This window comes from Aquarana catesbeiana, linkage group LG02, assembly GCF_042186555.1.
Source record: "Aquarana catesbeiana isolate 2022-GZ linkage group LG02, ASM4218655v1, whole genome shotgun sequence".
NCBI lineage: Eukaryota > Metazoa > Chordata > Amphibia > Anura > Ranidae > Aquarana > Aquarana catesbeiana.
The window spans coordinates 116824519-116839529 of NC_133325.1; the positions used below are offsets into that span (position 1 = coordinate 116824519).

The following is a 15011-nucleotide window of genomic DNA, read 5'->3' on the forward strand; positions in this document are numbered from 1 at the left end:
TTGCGTATTTTGTATGCAGGATCTTCTGCTAGCCATGCAAGCAAGGACCTGTGCTCCATGCAGAAAATATGCATATGCTCATGTGAATGAGCCCTATATGTTATTTTTGTACGTTATGCATACAGCTTCTAAACATTTTAATTTGTTGAAAAGATTAGCCATCTTTTCTTTATACAGTATGGTTTACATTGTTACTGCCAAAACCAACATCTGTGTTATATTGCCCATCACAAGCAATTATATTAGTAGGACTATAATGTATAGGTACAGTGCAGTTGTATATAAACACTGAGAAATGTGTGCCTTCAGATAGATGAAATCAGGAAAGTTCTGTTCAGTATGGGGCTACACAGGACCGTTCTAGCTAAACCACATCTGCAGGGATGACTGATGCTAGATTAGCAGCTGTGACCAGTTTGGTCAGTATGTGCTGGGTGACACAGGGGGCGAACTATCCTTTTATACTGGTGATGTCACAGCCAGGGAGGTGGCCACACATGCCATCAGTTACATGTGGTTATATCAGGGGTGTGAGAATTTGCCTTTGCACAATGAATGGATATGTCCCAGGGGTTTCAGCACTGTGTCCCTATCCTTCAGGATATTCCGTCCCACTCTGCAGCTAAGGACACACTGCTGTGTTGTAGGGCATTCAGCAGGAATCTGGTGAAGAGACAGGACCGTACATAGTGCTGCTGCTGGAAGGTTGCTCTAGTACAGGATACGCTTACATCAGTCTGAGGACCACAGAGGAGGTGCTGCATTAACTACTGGAAACTCACAACACTTAATTTATTGTTGCTGGTGTGTTAGCAGCTACTTACCTGACAGTTGTGGGATTTGGGACAGAACTAGGATTGCTCAGACATGTTAAGCTGTGTCACGGTGGCCATGCTGTGTCTGCTGCTTGGATGCCTGATGCTAACAGGTAGGTGCAATGTTCTCTCCATCTCACCTGTCACCTTTTTCTAGATTTTAACTCCATTGCTTCTTCTTGGTGAATGGCTGTTAAACAATGATATGAAACAAATAGGCACAACTGAACTTTCAGAATTCCACTTCAACAGTGGAACCGGTATATAAATTGGGGTGACCTGAAACAGAATCTAATCCATCATAACTTGCCTTTCTTTGTTGGCTAAAGTTGGCTGAGGAGGGTGTAAATGCACCACCAAGAACGATGGGAAAGATCTGACAGCACTCACTTGAATTTTCAAACCAAAAGGACCTACCAAGGACCCGCTACCATCCAGCTTAGCAAGCGATCTGGAGGTCACAATAGGAGACTCACAATGCCTACATGGCCCAATCATCACAAGTGATGCACAGATCCGCCAGATTGCTTTCTGTTATTACCATATGTATTGAAAATGGGGACATTTATACATTTCAAATTGAAAGCAATTGCCAAATAGGCATATTTTTGTTCTAAAACCCTTAAAACTGGGTGATGTAGAAGAAAAAGGTTTGAGATAGTAGGTGTATTTTGTGTATGGTTGTGTAAGCCACTGCAAGCCTACCAATCCCAGCTTACCATCAACATCAAACAATGACTATGAATAAGTAAGCTTTCTTTGTTTAAAAAGCTTGCTAATCCTTGAAGAACTACCTATATCCAGGTTTCAAGATAATTTTACTCTGGCTTTTAGGCGGTCCAGAAGCTAGCAGTTCTGTAACGTTTAGGAACTTACAGGCTGACTATGGGGTTGATTTACTAAAGGCAAGTAGACTGTGCACTTTGCAAGTGCAGTTGCACTCTACAAAGCGCAGATGCTCCAGACATTAGTAAATGAGGGGAAGCTCTTCCAACTCCCATCACCAATCATGTGCAAGCAATAATGCTGTTTTATTTTTCTTGCATGTGATTAAATATGTTTTGCAAAGTGACGCTTCACTTCATTTACTAAGCTCTGGAGCAACTGCACTTTGAAGAGTGCAATTGCACGTACAAAGTGCACAATCCATTTACAAAAGACAAATGGATTGTAGACTTGCAAAGTGCACAACCATTTGCCTTTAGTAAATCAACCCCTATGTCTACTTTAAAATGTATAGTATTCTTAGATTAGAAGTGATAAAGCATCATGTGATGTTTCCATATAATTCCATCTGAGCTTATCATATCATTGTTATCATAAGATTCTACTTGATTAGAGTCACAAATGTGGAGTATAAATTAGCATTTGCATGTAATATTTTCTACATAGTTGTGCAATTTTGAAAAATCCTGGCAACCATCAGGGATTAATTTGTGATCAAGGTCTGAATAGGAGTCTAGGAGTGGCTTAAAAGTGTCAAAATCAGAGTTACTTTATGTCTTTATAGTATGTACTAGCTCCATGTGGCTGGTGAATTTTTTTTTTTTATTTTGTTATAATGATGACTTTTCTGGAGGTATGTTGGTGCTTTATGGATGCTCCTGTTACCAGTTGGAAGAATAGTTGAAATTGGAGTTTAGATCAATTATTATTTGGGTGTAAAAGAATCTGAATGGGATATTATGTTTTGTTAATATTGATTGTCATAGCATGTCATGATTGGGCAAGTGTATTGCACTCTAACAAATGGCTCTTCAGTATTATCAACATTCAACCTTTATGAAGCTGATTTATTAAAGGAGTACTTTCACTCCTTACCATTGTTCACTTCAAATTCCTTACTTAGATGCAAAGGATATTGTTATTTGGTAAATTCCCCTAAATATGCCTTTGTGAACATAGGCTGGAAAGAAGTAAATTCCTTTAGTAAGGCAGCTGGCACCTGGAAGCTGGAGACGAGTTTCATCACCACTGTGGCATTCTCTGACTGGTTACTGGTGTGCGATATAGTTTGATTTTGTTACTGTGACATCATGTGAATGTTTGGTCAGAGAAAGCCTGAGTTAATCATGTTATTTCAAATAAAGGGTTTTTCCAGTTTATTGTATCTCTTAGGTATTCCATTGGTGAAAAGTTTGACGTTCCCAAGGCAGTCCACTCTCCAAAGCTTATTATAGGTGTCCCTCTGGAAGTTTCATTAATTTTATGGTATAGAGACAGTGGCAGACAATGGGAGACTCACCTTGCGGCAATAGGATGAGGGAGAGGGTGTTGAGCCAACAGCAGGGGATTCCCAGCTCTGGAGTCCCCAAGAGGTATAAAATGATATAGGACCACAAAAAATGTGCAGAAACCTATAATATCTGGTTTGGATGGGCTGGTCCTTTATAAGCAAGGCAAGATTACAAGATTAGGGGTAGCATAGAAGAGGCCAAGAGACAGGGGATGATAGATAGTGAAGATGGTAGAGGTTTCCAACAGCCCTGAACAACAGAAGTGCATATACCACACATTCAGTTAAAGTGTGTAGAAGAGCCAGTATATGTTTGGCTGGCCACAAAACTACTCAAATAAATATATTCACAGGATGCCAAAAATCTCTGAGATTGAGGGAATATTTTTTTTTCATTATAGAATTGCATATTTTATTTTTATCAGACACATACCAGCATGTGTATTAAAAGTGGCATTTGTGGTTGTGTAGCAGGAAATATCGTAATTGGAGGTATAAATAGGGCTTATATAAATCTAAAGCAATTGTATTGCATGCATCAAGACATTATTTCTATGGCCAAGCAATGGTATATGATTGGGAGCAGTTATGTAAGTGTTGTTTTGCCAATTAAGGCTGGGTTCACACATGTCCAGCTGCAGTTTGCAGTCCAGAGTCTGGTGTGGTTTTGTTCACCAGTTGAGGTGCAATTCAGGTGCGAATTTTTAGTTGAATTTGCACCTCAACCTGACTCAAAATCGCACAGGACCCATTTCATAAATGGACTGCGGCCGGCCAGGCATGTGTGAGCTGGATCCATTGAAGGCTGTTTGATTCACACGTTATGCGAATTAAAAACACATCCAAATCGCATATATGTGAACCGAGCCTTAACGTTATAGTCTGCAATGACTTTAAGTGGTTGGAAGATAGAGTTTACTGTGCATCTGAAAGTAACTTCTACTGTAACTACCTGCCAATGGATGAACTGGCAAAGAGATCCCTGGGCATTATTTGCTGGTCATCATGGAAAAGATATATGAGACATTGTTAACACTGACACTATTCATAGCAAAGTGCAATACTAGATTTTACACAACTGAGTTTGAAATGTTGATGTCCTACAGCAGATGCTTCCAAAAATGTTGCAGAAAACTTCAGTCAGTTCATTCAAGCTTATTACTTTTGATTTTGTTAGCCCACACCTTTTCTAGAATGATATGAAAACATGCAGGAGACTCTTTGATCATTGACCCCTTGCATCTTTTGGCGACTGGAAAGCTCCACATTCTAATTCAGTTCAAACCATCACAGGTTTAGGCATAAATAGTTTATGCTACAGTTAGTAATTATTATTTTGCTGAGTATTACAATGTATATCAGCAGTTAACTAATACTGAAAAGATGTGTTGTAATATACATCACCATAATCATCAATAACTTAATATTCATATATTACTACCAATGCAGTGTCTATAAGCAATGAGTGCTTTTTACATGCTATCATTTTTTTCTATATCAAATCACATTCAGATACTCGCCAAGGTACCATTACTGCATGAAAAATGTGACTTTACTTATAGTAGTATAATCTGTAAATTTTGGGGAATGTATGTGAATGTATGGCATAGCATTCCCTGCAGGTTTGTATTTAATGTAATAAGCATGTGTAAAGAACTTTTTTAAATGAAGGTCATGGCATTTGCTTTGTTAACAGGTGGCTGATTCTCAGTTTGGAGCCATTATTTAGAGAGAGATTATTACTAGAATTCTATCTTTTACGCCAGCTCAGAGGACCTGTGTGTGTGACTCAAAATACTGTGTTAGTAAAAATGATCTTGTCTTTTCATTTCTATAAACCTAGTCAGGTAGTGGAAATACAACCTACACTGAGGGTAACTATGTGGCATGAGCGCTTTGGCACACTGGCAGTCTACAAAATTTAAACTGACAAATTTTGGATAATTAATTTATGAATATTCTACCACTCTCTTATTGTTCTGTATTGGGAGTGTTGTGGTATCATCTGCCTTTGCACTTTATAGCCTACGCAATACTTTTTAAGCATCCTCTGAGAAGTATGTGTATGTTGAGTATACAGTGGTCATTTTTGTGTGTTGAATTGTTGGAAAATGAATCTTCATTGCTGGGAAGCCCCAATATTAAACCCATTATGGTGAAGTTCTTTCTAATGTAACAGCACCAATGTGGATATTACTGTGTCATGGTAAAATGGCACCGAGAAGCCACCCACTCAAAATAGAAAAAAGTATCTGAGTGAATGATATTTTACATGGGAGGATCTCAGGTGCTTAACTTCATTAGCTATATGAATCCTAATCTCATTCCGATCAGCAATATGTGTCACTTTACTTCAACTTTGCTAGGTGGACAGCTGTACAGATTTTAGGAAAACGTTGGATTTAGAAATGGCTGCACAGTTGCATGTTCTTATCTCAATGGTGTCCACCTCAAGCATCCCAACCTATAGAGCTCTAATAAGGTGTATGTTTCTAGTCATAACTCTGTTGCGGGGCAATCTTCCGAATAGAATCTAATTAGTGTTTCTGGCATGCTGTGATATCCATGTGTTTGTACAGAAACCTGGAGAAATTGACCTCTCTGGGTACACAGACTGCCCAAAGCTCCCGGCTGGTGTTGTTTTGTAGGAGATGCTAGAGGCAGCCCCACAGCCATAGATGTGTTAGTCTGCTCAGTCAGAGGGAACATTGTGGCTCATTCCATTGCATTAGTTCATACAGTTCAATGAGCTGTAAGATGTCTTTTTGTCTAGCCCATTAGATCATCCTACGCTGGTAGTTTGTTTCCTACAGTGCAAGAAGTCCATAGTAAGCATGTGAGAGTGCCTATTTTGTTATCTGGTACTGTTTCAGTTGAAACTTGAACAAGTTTAGCCTGATAGCTATTTAATCTACATCACTACCATATCAAGGTTTTTTTTAAAAAAAAACAAAAAAAAAAAAAACAAAGAAATCTTTAACTTCAGTTTATTATTTTGAGAAATGTTTAATTCAGTAATTATCTGTATCTGCCAATGGAATAGTTTCTGAATATCAAAGTATTGATTGTAAGAAAAATATTGTGTGTAAGACAGATATAAACCTGTCTTATTTGGGTGCTAATGCATAGGGAAATCTATTAATGATCACATGATTGACCTGAACCATATTGTAACAAACCATTGCCATTTGCAAAGCATTAGATTGCCCACTATTAAGAAAAAGTGCTATAAGAAGGACATACTGGGGTTTGTTTACTAAAGGAAAATAGACTGTGCACTTTGCAAGTGTAGTTGCTCCACAGCTTAGTAAATGAAGTGAAGCTTCACTTTGTAAATAATCCCAATCACATGCAAGGAAAATGAAAAAAAAAAAACACAAAAAAACAGCATTTTTGCTCGTACATGATTGGATAATGGAGCTTCCGCTCATTTACTAAGCTCTGGAGCAACTGCACTTGCAGAGTGCATAGTCTATTTGCATTTTGTAAATCAACCACAGGGACTACCTTTGCAAAACTCACCTTATGAAAATATTTGTTGCATGGCTATCATGCTGACCCCTTAGCTTCAATACTTCTAAATCTGTGACCCAGAACAAGCAGATAAGGACTTCTAGCTTTCCTCTGACTCCAGATTTGCATCTATAGACATGTAAGATGTAGTAAATTTTACACTTTATCTGGTCCATCTTTACACTCATATCTCATCAATGACTCACAGTAAACTTGTAAGTGCCACATCTCCATCTCTGATTCCTGTCTGTATAACCCTCTTGTGTCACGGTCTGTCCCAGCTATTTCTCTGTTCCTGTCTCTACTACGCAAGTGGACATCCCTGTTTTTCCTAATTACCTTAAATAGACTTTTTCCTGATATCAAAGGAAATGACTTTCCCATATCCTAGGCTGTGTTCTTCCCAGTTCCCAGCTATCACCTATAAATAGACCAATTGACTTCCTTTTACCTGAGTGCATGTCTCCTTGCTTCCTCTCTGTTTCCACTTTAATTTCCTGTAACACTCCATGATACCCAGCCTTGCCTTCTTTTATCTAGGTGACTAAGACTCACCTTCCTAGGAGTGTAAGCCAGGAAGTCAAACCAAGCCTTTATCAAGCCAACACTTCATTAGTGTAAGGGAACTCTACTTCATGTACATGAATGTTAAACTTTTCATTTTTAAACTTAAGCAGTATTTTGTGAAAAATATGTTTTTCTATGAAGTCATTATAAGAAATAGTAATAGTAATACTTTTTACACATAAGGTGGTGTCTATGTATTTTACCACTGAGAATCTTGAAAGCACCAGAAGCCTGCTTGAACAAAGAACTTAGCTCACTTTATAAGATTTCTAACTACTTACCTCTTATTTGTTCAGTATAAACATTTTATATAATTTTGTTTTTCTTATGTTGTTTCAAGAAAAGAAAAAACATTGATCGTTGTGCACAATAAAATGTGTGGGGCTAGATAATTGTTACAAAGCTCATGGTACAAAGGAGCCTAACTATTGAAGCCCAAATTGTGCCCTCAAACCTCATTATCAGTTGTATTTTATTGCATTCCACAATGATTTGGTCATATTTCAATGCAAAGTTGCTTGTTGCTGGAAAAACTAAAGTTCAGTAACTACATTCTGGGTGAATATTCTGAATTAGTTATCTAAACATAATTTGGAGTTATACTTTATACAAAGTGTTTATGGACTTCAGGCATGTTAATTGGCAACATTGTGGCTCACTGGGTCACCACTATCACCTCAGGGCTTTGAAGTTCTTTATTCAATCCTAACAAGGACTCTTTCTAAAGTATAATGTATATTTAAAATTGAAGAATCTCACTATTTTTAGAATGTAGCACCATCTGGAGCAGAACCATTGAATGCAGTTGTAGTTACTATACAGACATGAAGCTAAGAGCAGATAGTCTTGTGCGCCATTGACTACTTTCTACTTTTTGCTGGTGAATTGATGCTTTCCTAATATGTATCATTCTGTGTCTTCTTGATTGTTCTGAGTGGGCAGCATCCTGTCTTCCACAAAAACGCTCTCCATGTGTAGCGTTTGTATGTTCCCCCATATTTTTGTGGATTTCGTTTAAGTGTTTCCTTATTCTCCTGCAATCCTAAAAAAATACCACATCTAGTTGCTATTTGCATAAAATTGTATATTTACTACTTATTAAGAATCCTTTGTTTTTAGCAAAAGGACTGGCCATTTATTGAAAGATATCTTACAGAGAACAATAGGTGGTGAAATGTTTGCTTGTGCTCAAACACATTTTAGTCTCTAGAGGATATATAACAATGTTCACAAGTACTAGTGTTGTATAAAAAGTCTTTTTGTGCAGTATTAAACACGTGTGGTGATCTAATGCATTATTAGTAACCTATGTGCAAGCCATACATAGCCCAATCATTGCTAAGTCATCACAAGTATTATTAATACATATTTTGCACATTGGGCAGTTATGCCTGGAAGTACAAATCAATGGAACACCAATAACTGGAGTTCCAAATTAAATGATTGAGACCTTCTGGCCTATGCCTAATAAGGGCACTTTTTCCAAACATTTTTTACTCTACCGAACATAGATATATTGACAGGTTATGAATTCTATAGGGGATATGAGCAGCAGATGTCTTAACGTGGGCAGCATTGACAATTTCAGTTTCTTGGAATACTGGAAAAGGCTGAAGATGAATTCAGCACGTTCAGCACGTTGCTATACATTTCTCATAAAGTGTAGGAGTGATTACAGCTTATGACACCACAATACCAAGAAATGTGGTATAAAAAAGGAAAACAAAAGCAGAACAAAACATTAATGGTAAAACCACATCACTATAGAGTCATTACATGTTGATACACGTATAGAGTTTATTTATTATACTATAAGTGCTAGATTTGTTCCACTGTAAATTGGCATGAAATCCCCAAATCCAGACTGGTGTCGCACAGATTGTATTACATTTTAAATTTTCCTAACAAAACAATGATGGAGATTGGGCTCCAATGTGAAACCCATATTATGCTACGATGCTACATGGTGAACCTTCGTACTTATGGTCATATGCATGAGGTGGAAAATAATTTCTCACTTGGCATTAAATGTCATTACAGCTGTATTCTACCCTACTAAATATTCAAGTAATCAAGAAAACGTTATTATTCCAGAGACATTAAAAAGGAAGCCCATCCTGTGATCTCCCTCAATTAAACATTTAACCCAAAGATGGGCTTAATCATAGACAGAGGTTCCAGGTGGGGCTTCGTTGTTCATGTATTCAGAAGAATGTTTTATGTTTTACTGAGCACTGGATTATTCAGTGTCTTTCATTTTGTCGACTTTACTGTGGTGAGCTTGGATGAGCTTAGATCTGGCATTTTCACTTGATAGCAAGGAATCAGAGCTATTGATGAGGCTTGTGAGTGGTGATCTGTTGCCACGGAAGATTTGTATAGTGGAATAGAAGATTACAAAAAATAGTCTAACTGGACAATCTACTTTGTGATGCCACTGGTCTTAGGTAACCAGATAAAGGAGTGTACTATGTTTCTCCTTTTTTTTTTCTTATAACAACACACCGGCCTTATAGGTAATATTAGGAAAAGTGTTCCTTCCTAAGCGTTAAACCCTGTTTTGGGCTGGATGAGCTTCTGAATAACCTTTTTTCACGGAAGAATGTTGAAGTATAGAAGTCCCTTGTGTGAACTTCTATGATTTTAAGGCTTATCTAAAATGTTTTCCATCTGGAATATTGCTGCTGTTTTCGTTGGCTATCCAAAGTGAATGCATGTTAGAGCAATGACCTGATCAGGTGCTATCAACAACACGGGATACCAGTCTTCTGTTTCTGTTCATTTCTTTAAGCAATTAGTTACATGATTCAGGACCTAGGATGACTGAACATAGGACTTGAATTCTTGGCTAAAGCTATCCCTGTTGAAATCCAAATGCTTGTGGCTAAATTTTTTGCTTTTTGGATTAGAAACACTGAAGTGTTCCAGTGATTACTACAAAATAGGTATGCTTCATAACAAACAATGCTTTGTGTCATTCTGTTTTTAATGATGGAAAAAAAATAAAATATTGCAGCATAATTTAGACTACAATAATGTTTATTAAATGTTGAAAATCCTTTTTAGAGATGTGTCTGAAGTTTTTTGCTTTATATAGAATTATATTGACCACACACACACAAGGCACTTTTTACCACTTTCAACCAACTTTCAGGGCCAGTTCACAGCATAGAAACGCAGTCTGGATGCGTTCTGTTTGCTTTTCTGTATGCGTCTTTTTGACGCGTTTTCCGTGCGTTCCAGTGAGTTTTAGATGCGTTACAGTGCATTTCCCCCCCCCTCTTTTTTTTCGCTTAAAAATAAGGACATATGTGTTCCAATGCATTTTTGGTGCATTTATGTGTGTTCCAGTGCGTTTTTGATGCATTTTACCACCGTCTAATAGAGTTCAGTGCATAAAAAATGCAGCATGTTCTACTTTTTTTTCTGGAACTGGAACGCACTGGAACTGACTGCACTGGTGTGAACTATGCCATTGAAAACCATATAACCTACTATTCGTACGTTTTTGATGCAGAAAAAAAACACACTGGACTGCATGTGGTGTGAACTGGCCCTTAATCCCAAAAACAACAAATGATCAAGGCAACCTATCACTAACAATTTGGATCCTTTCACAATTTTTTGTTATTTTTGATGAGCAAAAGTAGCAGAAATTGCCTGAAGATTCCCATGTGTGTGGCAACTTGTTCTGTGCAAGGCCACAGTGTTGGAGAGCCAACTGAGGCACTTCAAAATGTACTTTTTATTTTACTGTTCAGGATGCAATTGCATATTATCCAGCAGTAGAGATTTTTTTTAATACCTTTTATTTAACAACTTTGTCTTGGAGAAAACATTTTCCTCATCTAATCAGTGTTTGAACAAGTGCATGTCAAGCACTGTTTTATGGTGACGGGTTCCCTTTAAATGGATAAGAATTACATGACAGCCCTTGCCTTACTTCTTTCATGGGCTTCCACTGTAACAACTCAGCTGATATCATTGCATGACCGTGTTTTTAAAAAGTACAGTGAGGATCTAACACCTTTACACTATGCTACAATAGTCATATTGTAATTGCTTGTTCTTGTGCGCTGTTGGAATCAACTATGTCATTTTTTAGTTAGCACAAAACTGCACACACTTAGAACAGATGAGATGATCAATCTGAATGTATTTTAATCTAGATAAATAAATTGCAGCACATGCAATGTTATTTTTTTTTTTGAGAAAAAAAGATTTGTTTAGTCTAATGAAAGATGCAAATATTAGTTTAAAAGCAGTGAGAAGGTCATGCAGTACTTTAAGATTTATTAACAACAGCATGTTGTATCTGATCAGAGAAACCAAAAATTAGGTTACAATAATCAGTATAATCTAGAAAAAAATGTGAAAATCTATGAAAGCTGTCATCTGATTGGATGTATAGGCCACAGGGGCATACTCCTGTTGCTTGGTGCACCGAAAATAATAATAATTTTACAATGCAACTCCTATGACACTTTGACAGCCATTCCTGCCCCCCTCCCCCAGTTTTTTATTTCTATATTACCAAATGGCTCATATTCAAAATCAATCTGCATGAAGCAACAGACCTTTGACATTACAAGTGTAAGAAAAACAAGGCATGCAGTCTCCACCTTATGTGATTTATCATATACAACTTCCTTTAGGGTCTGGGAGAGTGTGAGTCTTATAGCCGGTTACAGATGTGTTATCATTTTATGAATACAGTAATAATGCAAGACTATTTTGTGGTTGCTTACACTGTCTTCTACGTTGTATTCTATACTGATACTAGTATAGCTATCTTCTTTATGGGGTCTTATCTTACTATGTATGTTGCATGTAACCAGGGCCGCTGATATCAGGGGGCCACCAGTTCTCCTGAAGGGGGCTCGGGCACACAGGGGGGCCCAAACAGCAGAGGGAATCAGTGCGGTCAGACAGAGGGGCAATTACAGGATGCCCTGTGCGCCTTTCTGCAGCAGCTGAAAACTGGTTTCTCTCGCTCCCGCCGACTTTCAGCTGCTGCAGGGAGAGACACAGCTACCGGCTTCCCTGTCCCGTGAAAAAAATGACAAATTGTAACACTGTATGGTTTTAATCCCTTGTAAAACTCAATAAAATTCTTGGGGAAAAAAAAAATTGTAAAAAAAAATAATTTGTAAAAAATTGTAAAATAAAATAATTTTAAAACATTTAAACATTTTTTTTAAAATTATAAAATGTTTTTGTTCAAAAATTTAAAAAAGGGCTATTTCACACAGCTTTTCTGTTATCTTTGTGTCTGCTAAGAATGATTTTAGTATATTTTTTGTGAAAATGTTGTTTTGATATATTTAAGGGGGCCCGGCCAGGTAGGCTCTACTTGGCTCTGTGATTTCTAATAGAAGCCCTGCATGTAACTAAATGGAAACCTTTATTTGGTTGCATGCTTATGTACACAGGAGTGGAATTTATTTACGTAATGAAACAGGACTATGCCAGCTGCCATTAAAGGAAAAGTATAGTGTATATCTGTATGAAGTAAATTTTTATATAGTTTTTAGTTTTGTACACAATTGTTCTTATTTATGTTGTTGTAGCAAATGTAAAGATTTTACAACTCATTTGATGCACTTCCCCTAGGGGGAGCTCTGTATTGGACTCATGTATTTTTGCGTATATTAGGGAAGGGTTAAAACCATAATCAATTTATTTTTTTGTTGTCTCTGTCCTGTTGAGAAGATTACCTCACACCTCCTGTCCTAGAGATGCAACATGAAATCTCAAAGTGGGGAAAACTACCACCATAGACAGTTGTCAAGGGAATGGTTGTCCTCATTGGAGCATTTCTATTCAATTGCCACTATTTGTCACTCTCCATCTCAATGACTCACCATAGTGTCTCATAGAGCACCAGGAAAAATAGCAAGGGTGAATTCCAAAGCAAAAACCTGATGTGTACTATCCTTCCCTAAGGAAAAAAGGATTGGGATTTATATTAAATTGACCTAATACCTGTTAAAATATCAGCCATATTGCATTGTTTTCAATGAATCAACAAACCTGTAGTGTGAAAAGAAGCAGTAACATTTTTGAAAAGGACCCAGAGACACGTTAGGGCAGAATGGGGCCATAGGCAAGATGGCAGCTTTGGCCCCTCAGTCCCTTCTATTGACAATGATGAGCACAGGGAAGCCATATTGTTTCCATTGTCTGTACTGGTATGGCCCCATTAGACACCTACTGCCTGCAAGTACATTCTCCAATGACAGGCAGGTGTACAGCTTTGATCGGTTGTGTTGATCCCTTGGTTTAATGCAGGAACATAAAAGATGTAGCATCCGCTGGATACTAGGCTCCTGCCTTAGTTTGCTTTGTTGACGATTCAGCTCTGCTGTAACCTATATGACACCTAAAAGTACTTGTGGTTACAGAACAACCAGACACGAGGCAGAGCTTGAATGCTTTCTTCCATCCACCCCTTTTACCCTCTAGTAATGTCCAATGTCAATGAACTTTGTTAAATCTTTTTTAAAAAGTTCTATTATCTCAGACAACTCTCAGACAAACTCTGTGTTTGATGGTTTGGATAAAATACATGGCTGGAATTGGCTACATGGTGAACTGGAGCTTGTCAACCAATTAAGGGCTTGTGTTGATGGGCAAATTCAGTGTTTTTTTTTTTCAGGTGCATTCTGGCATTTGACATCAGTTTGAGATGCTTTTGAGATCATTCAGAGTACATGGATAGGTTTATTTAACACACAACTTCATCCCCCACTGGCCAATCAAAAGGCTGAAAACCCAGCACTTAGGAGTCAGGAGAGACAATGACAGAGGCCAATGAGGACAATGACAGAGGCCAGTATCAGCCGACTTGTTAGAGGGTGGAAGTGAGTATTTTCCAGAGTTTAGTTCCGCCTTAACCTCCTTGTAAGCTGAATTAAGCTACTTTAATCTACTTTTTATAATCAATGATTTATATGGGCAGAGAAGCAGTTCTGATGCAATCAAAAGCCTTTCAACACAGGCCCTTGAGGCCTAAATGTTACTATTTGACTGTACAATCTTTGAACAATCAACATTAGATTTACCAAAACTATGTAAAATGAGAACCTACATAACCTACATAAGGATCTACATAAGCTAGCCAATCAATTTGTACTAAATCAGGCAGTCCCTTGTAATGTGTGGTGGGCCTTATGCAGACTTTCTCTTATCTGCATTGATGAAATTCTAGTTTTAGTCTATGTATGTTCTTCAGTTATGTTAACAATTTCTCGCGATCACACAGTATATTTATATTTGTTTCATTTAATTTGCAGAGAGAGCTGGAGAATTTATGTTCTAATTTCAATATATTTCATGTAAAACTCCAGCATAGTTTTTGGGCAGTATTACCTATGGAATCATGATCAGGATTTGTCCTGATTCCTAAACAAGCTCAAGGTCAACAACTTGCTTAGTCTTCCCTTGCTATTTTTGGGGGATTAACCCTTACATTTCTGGTTTAAACCAGTAATCCCTGTTATCTGATATGGTTTTATTGATAGCCAGGAGGAGGCAGTGGCTTCCTGTGCATCGCCCAGCAGCTGAGGAAGTCTGTACCTCTCTGAGGGGTTTCTGCTTATAAGACTAGAGAAAAACATCAAACCATGATGGAGAGACGTGCCTAAAGACGTGATCTTCCTTATTGCCCTTTGTATCCTCTTTAGATGGACACAGGATCTGACCCTGAGTGTTCTAATTACTTGCTACCTTTAGTTGTGCTCAAACCATACTTGTTTTCCTATTTTTATCTTTCTCTTCTATTATTGTTTCTGCTTTTTCTACTTTTTTCCTTATAGTCTTAGTCATTATAGTTGTTTTTAATTAATACTGATGGTCAGTCTTTTTCTCCTGTTTTATAT

At 37.6% G+C, this 15011-nt stretch overlaps 1 protein-coding gene across 1 annotated transcript in view; it reads left to right on the plus strand.

The window, feature by feature from the left end:
* Nucleotides 1–538: 538 nt before the first annotated feature.
* The window catches only part of FLT1 (fms related receptor tyrosine kinase 1), a 93815-nt gene continuing 79342 nt past the window's right edge, over nt 539–15011 (plus strand). Inside the window, exon 1 of the mRNA XM_073613377.1 lies at nt 539–928. Within this exon, the coding sequence (XP_073469478.1) occupies nt 868–928 (61 nt within the window). The 5' untranslated portion in view covers nt 539–867. The remainder of the gene's footprint in view (nt 929–15011) is intronic.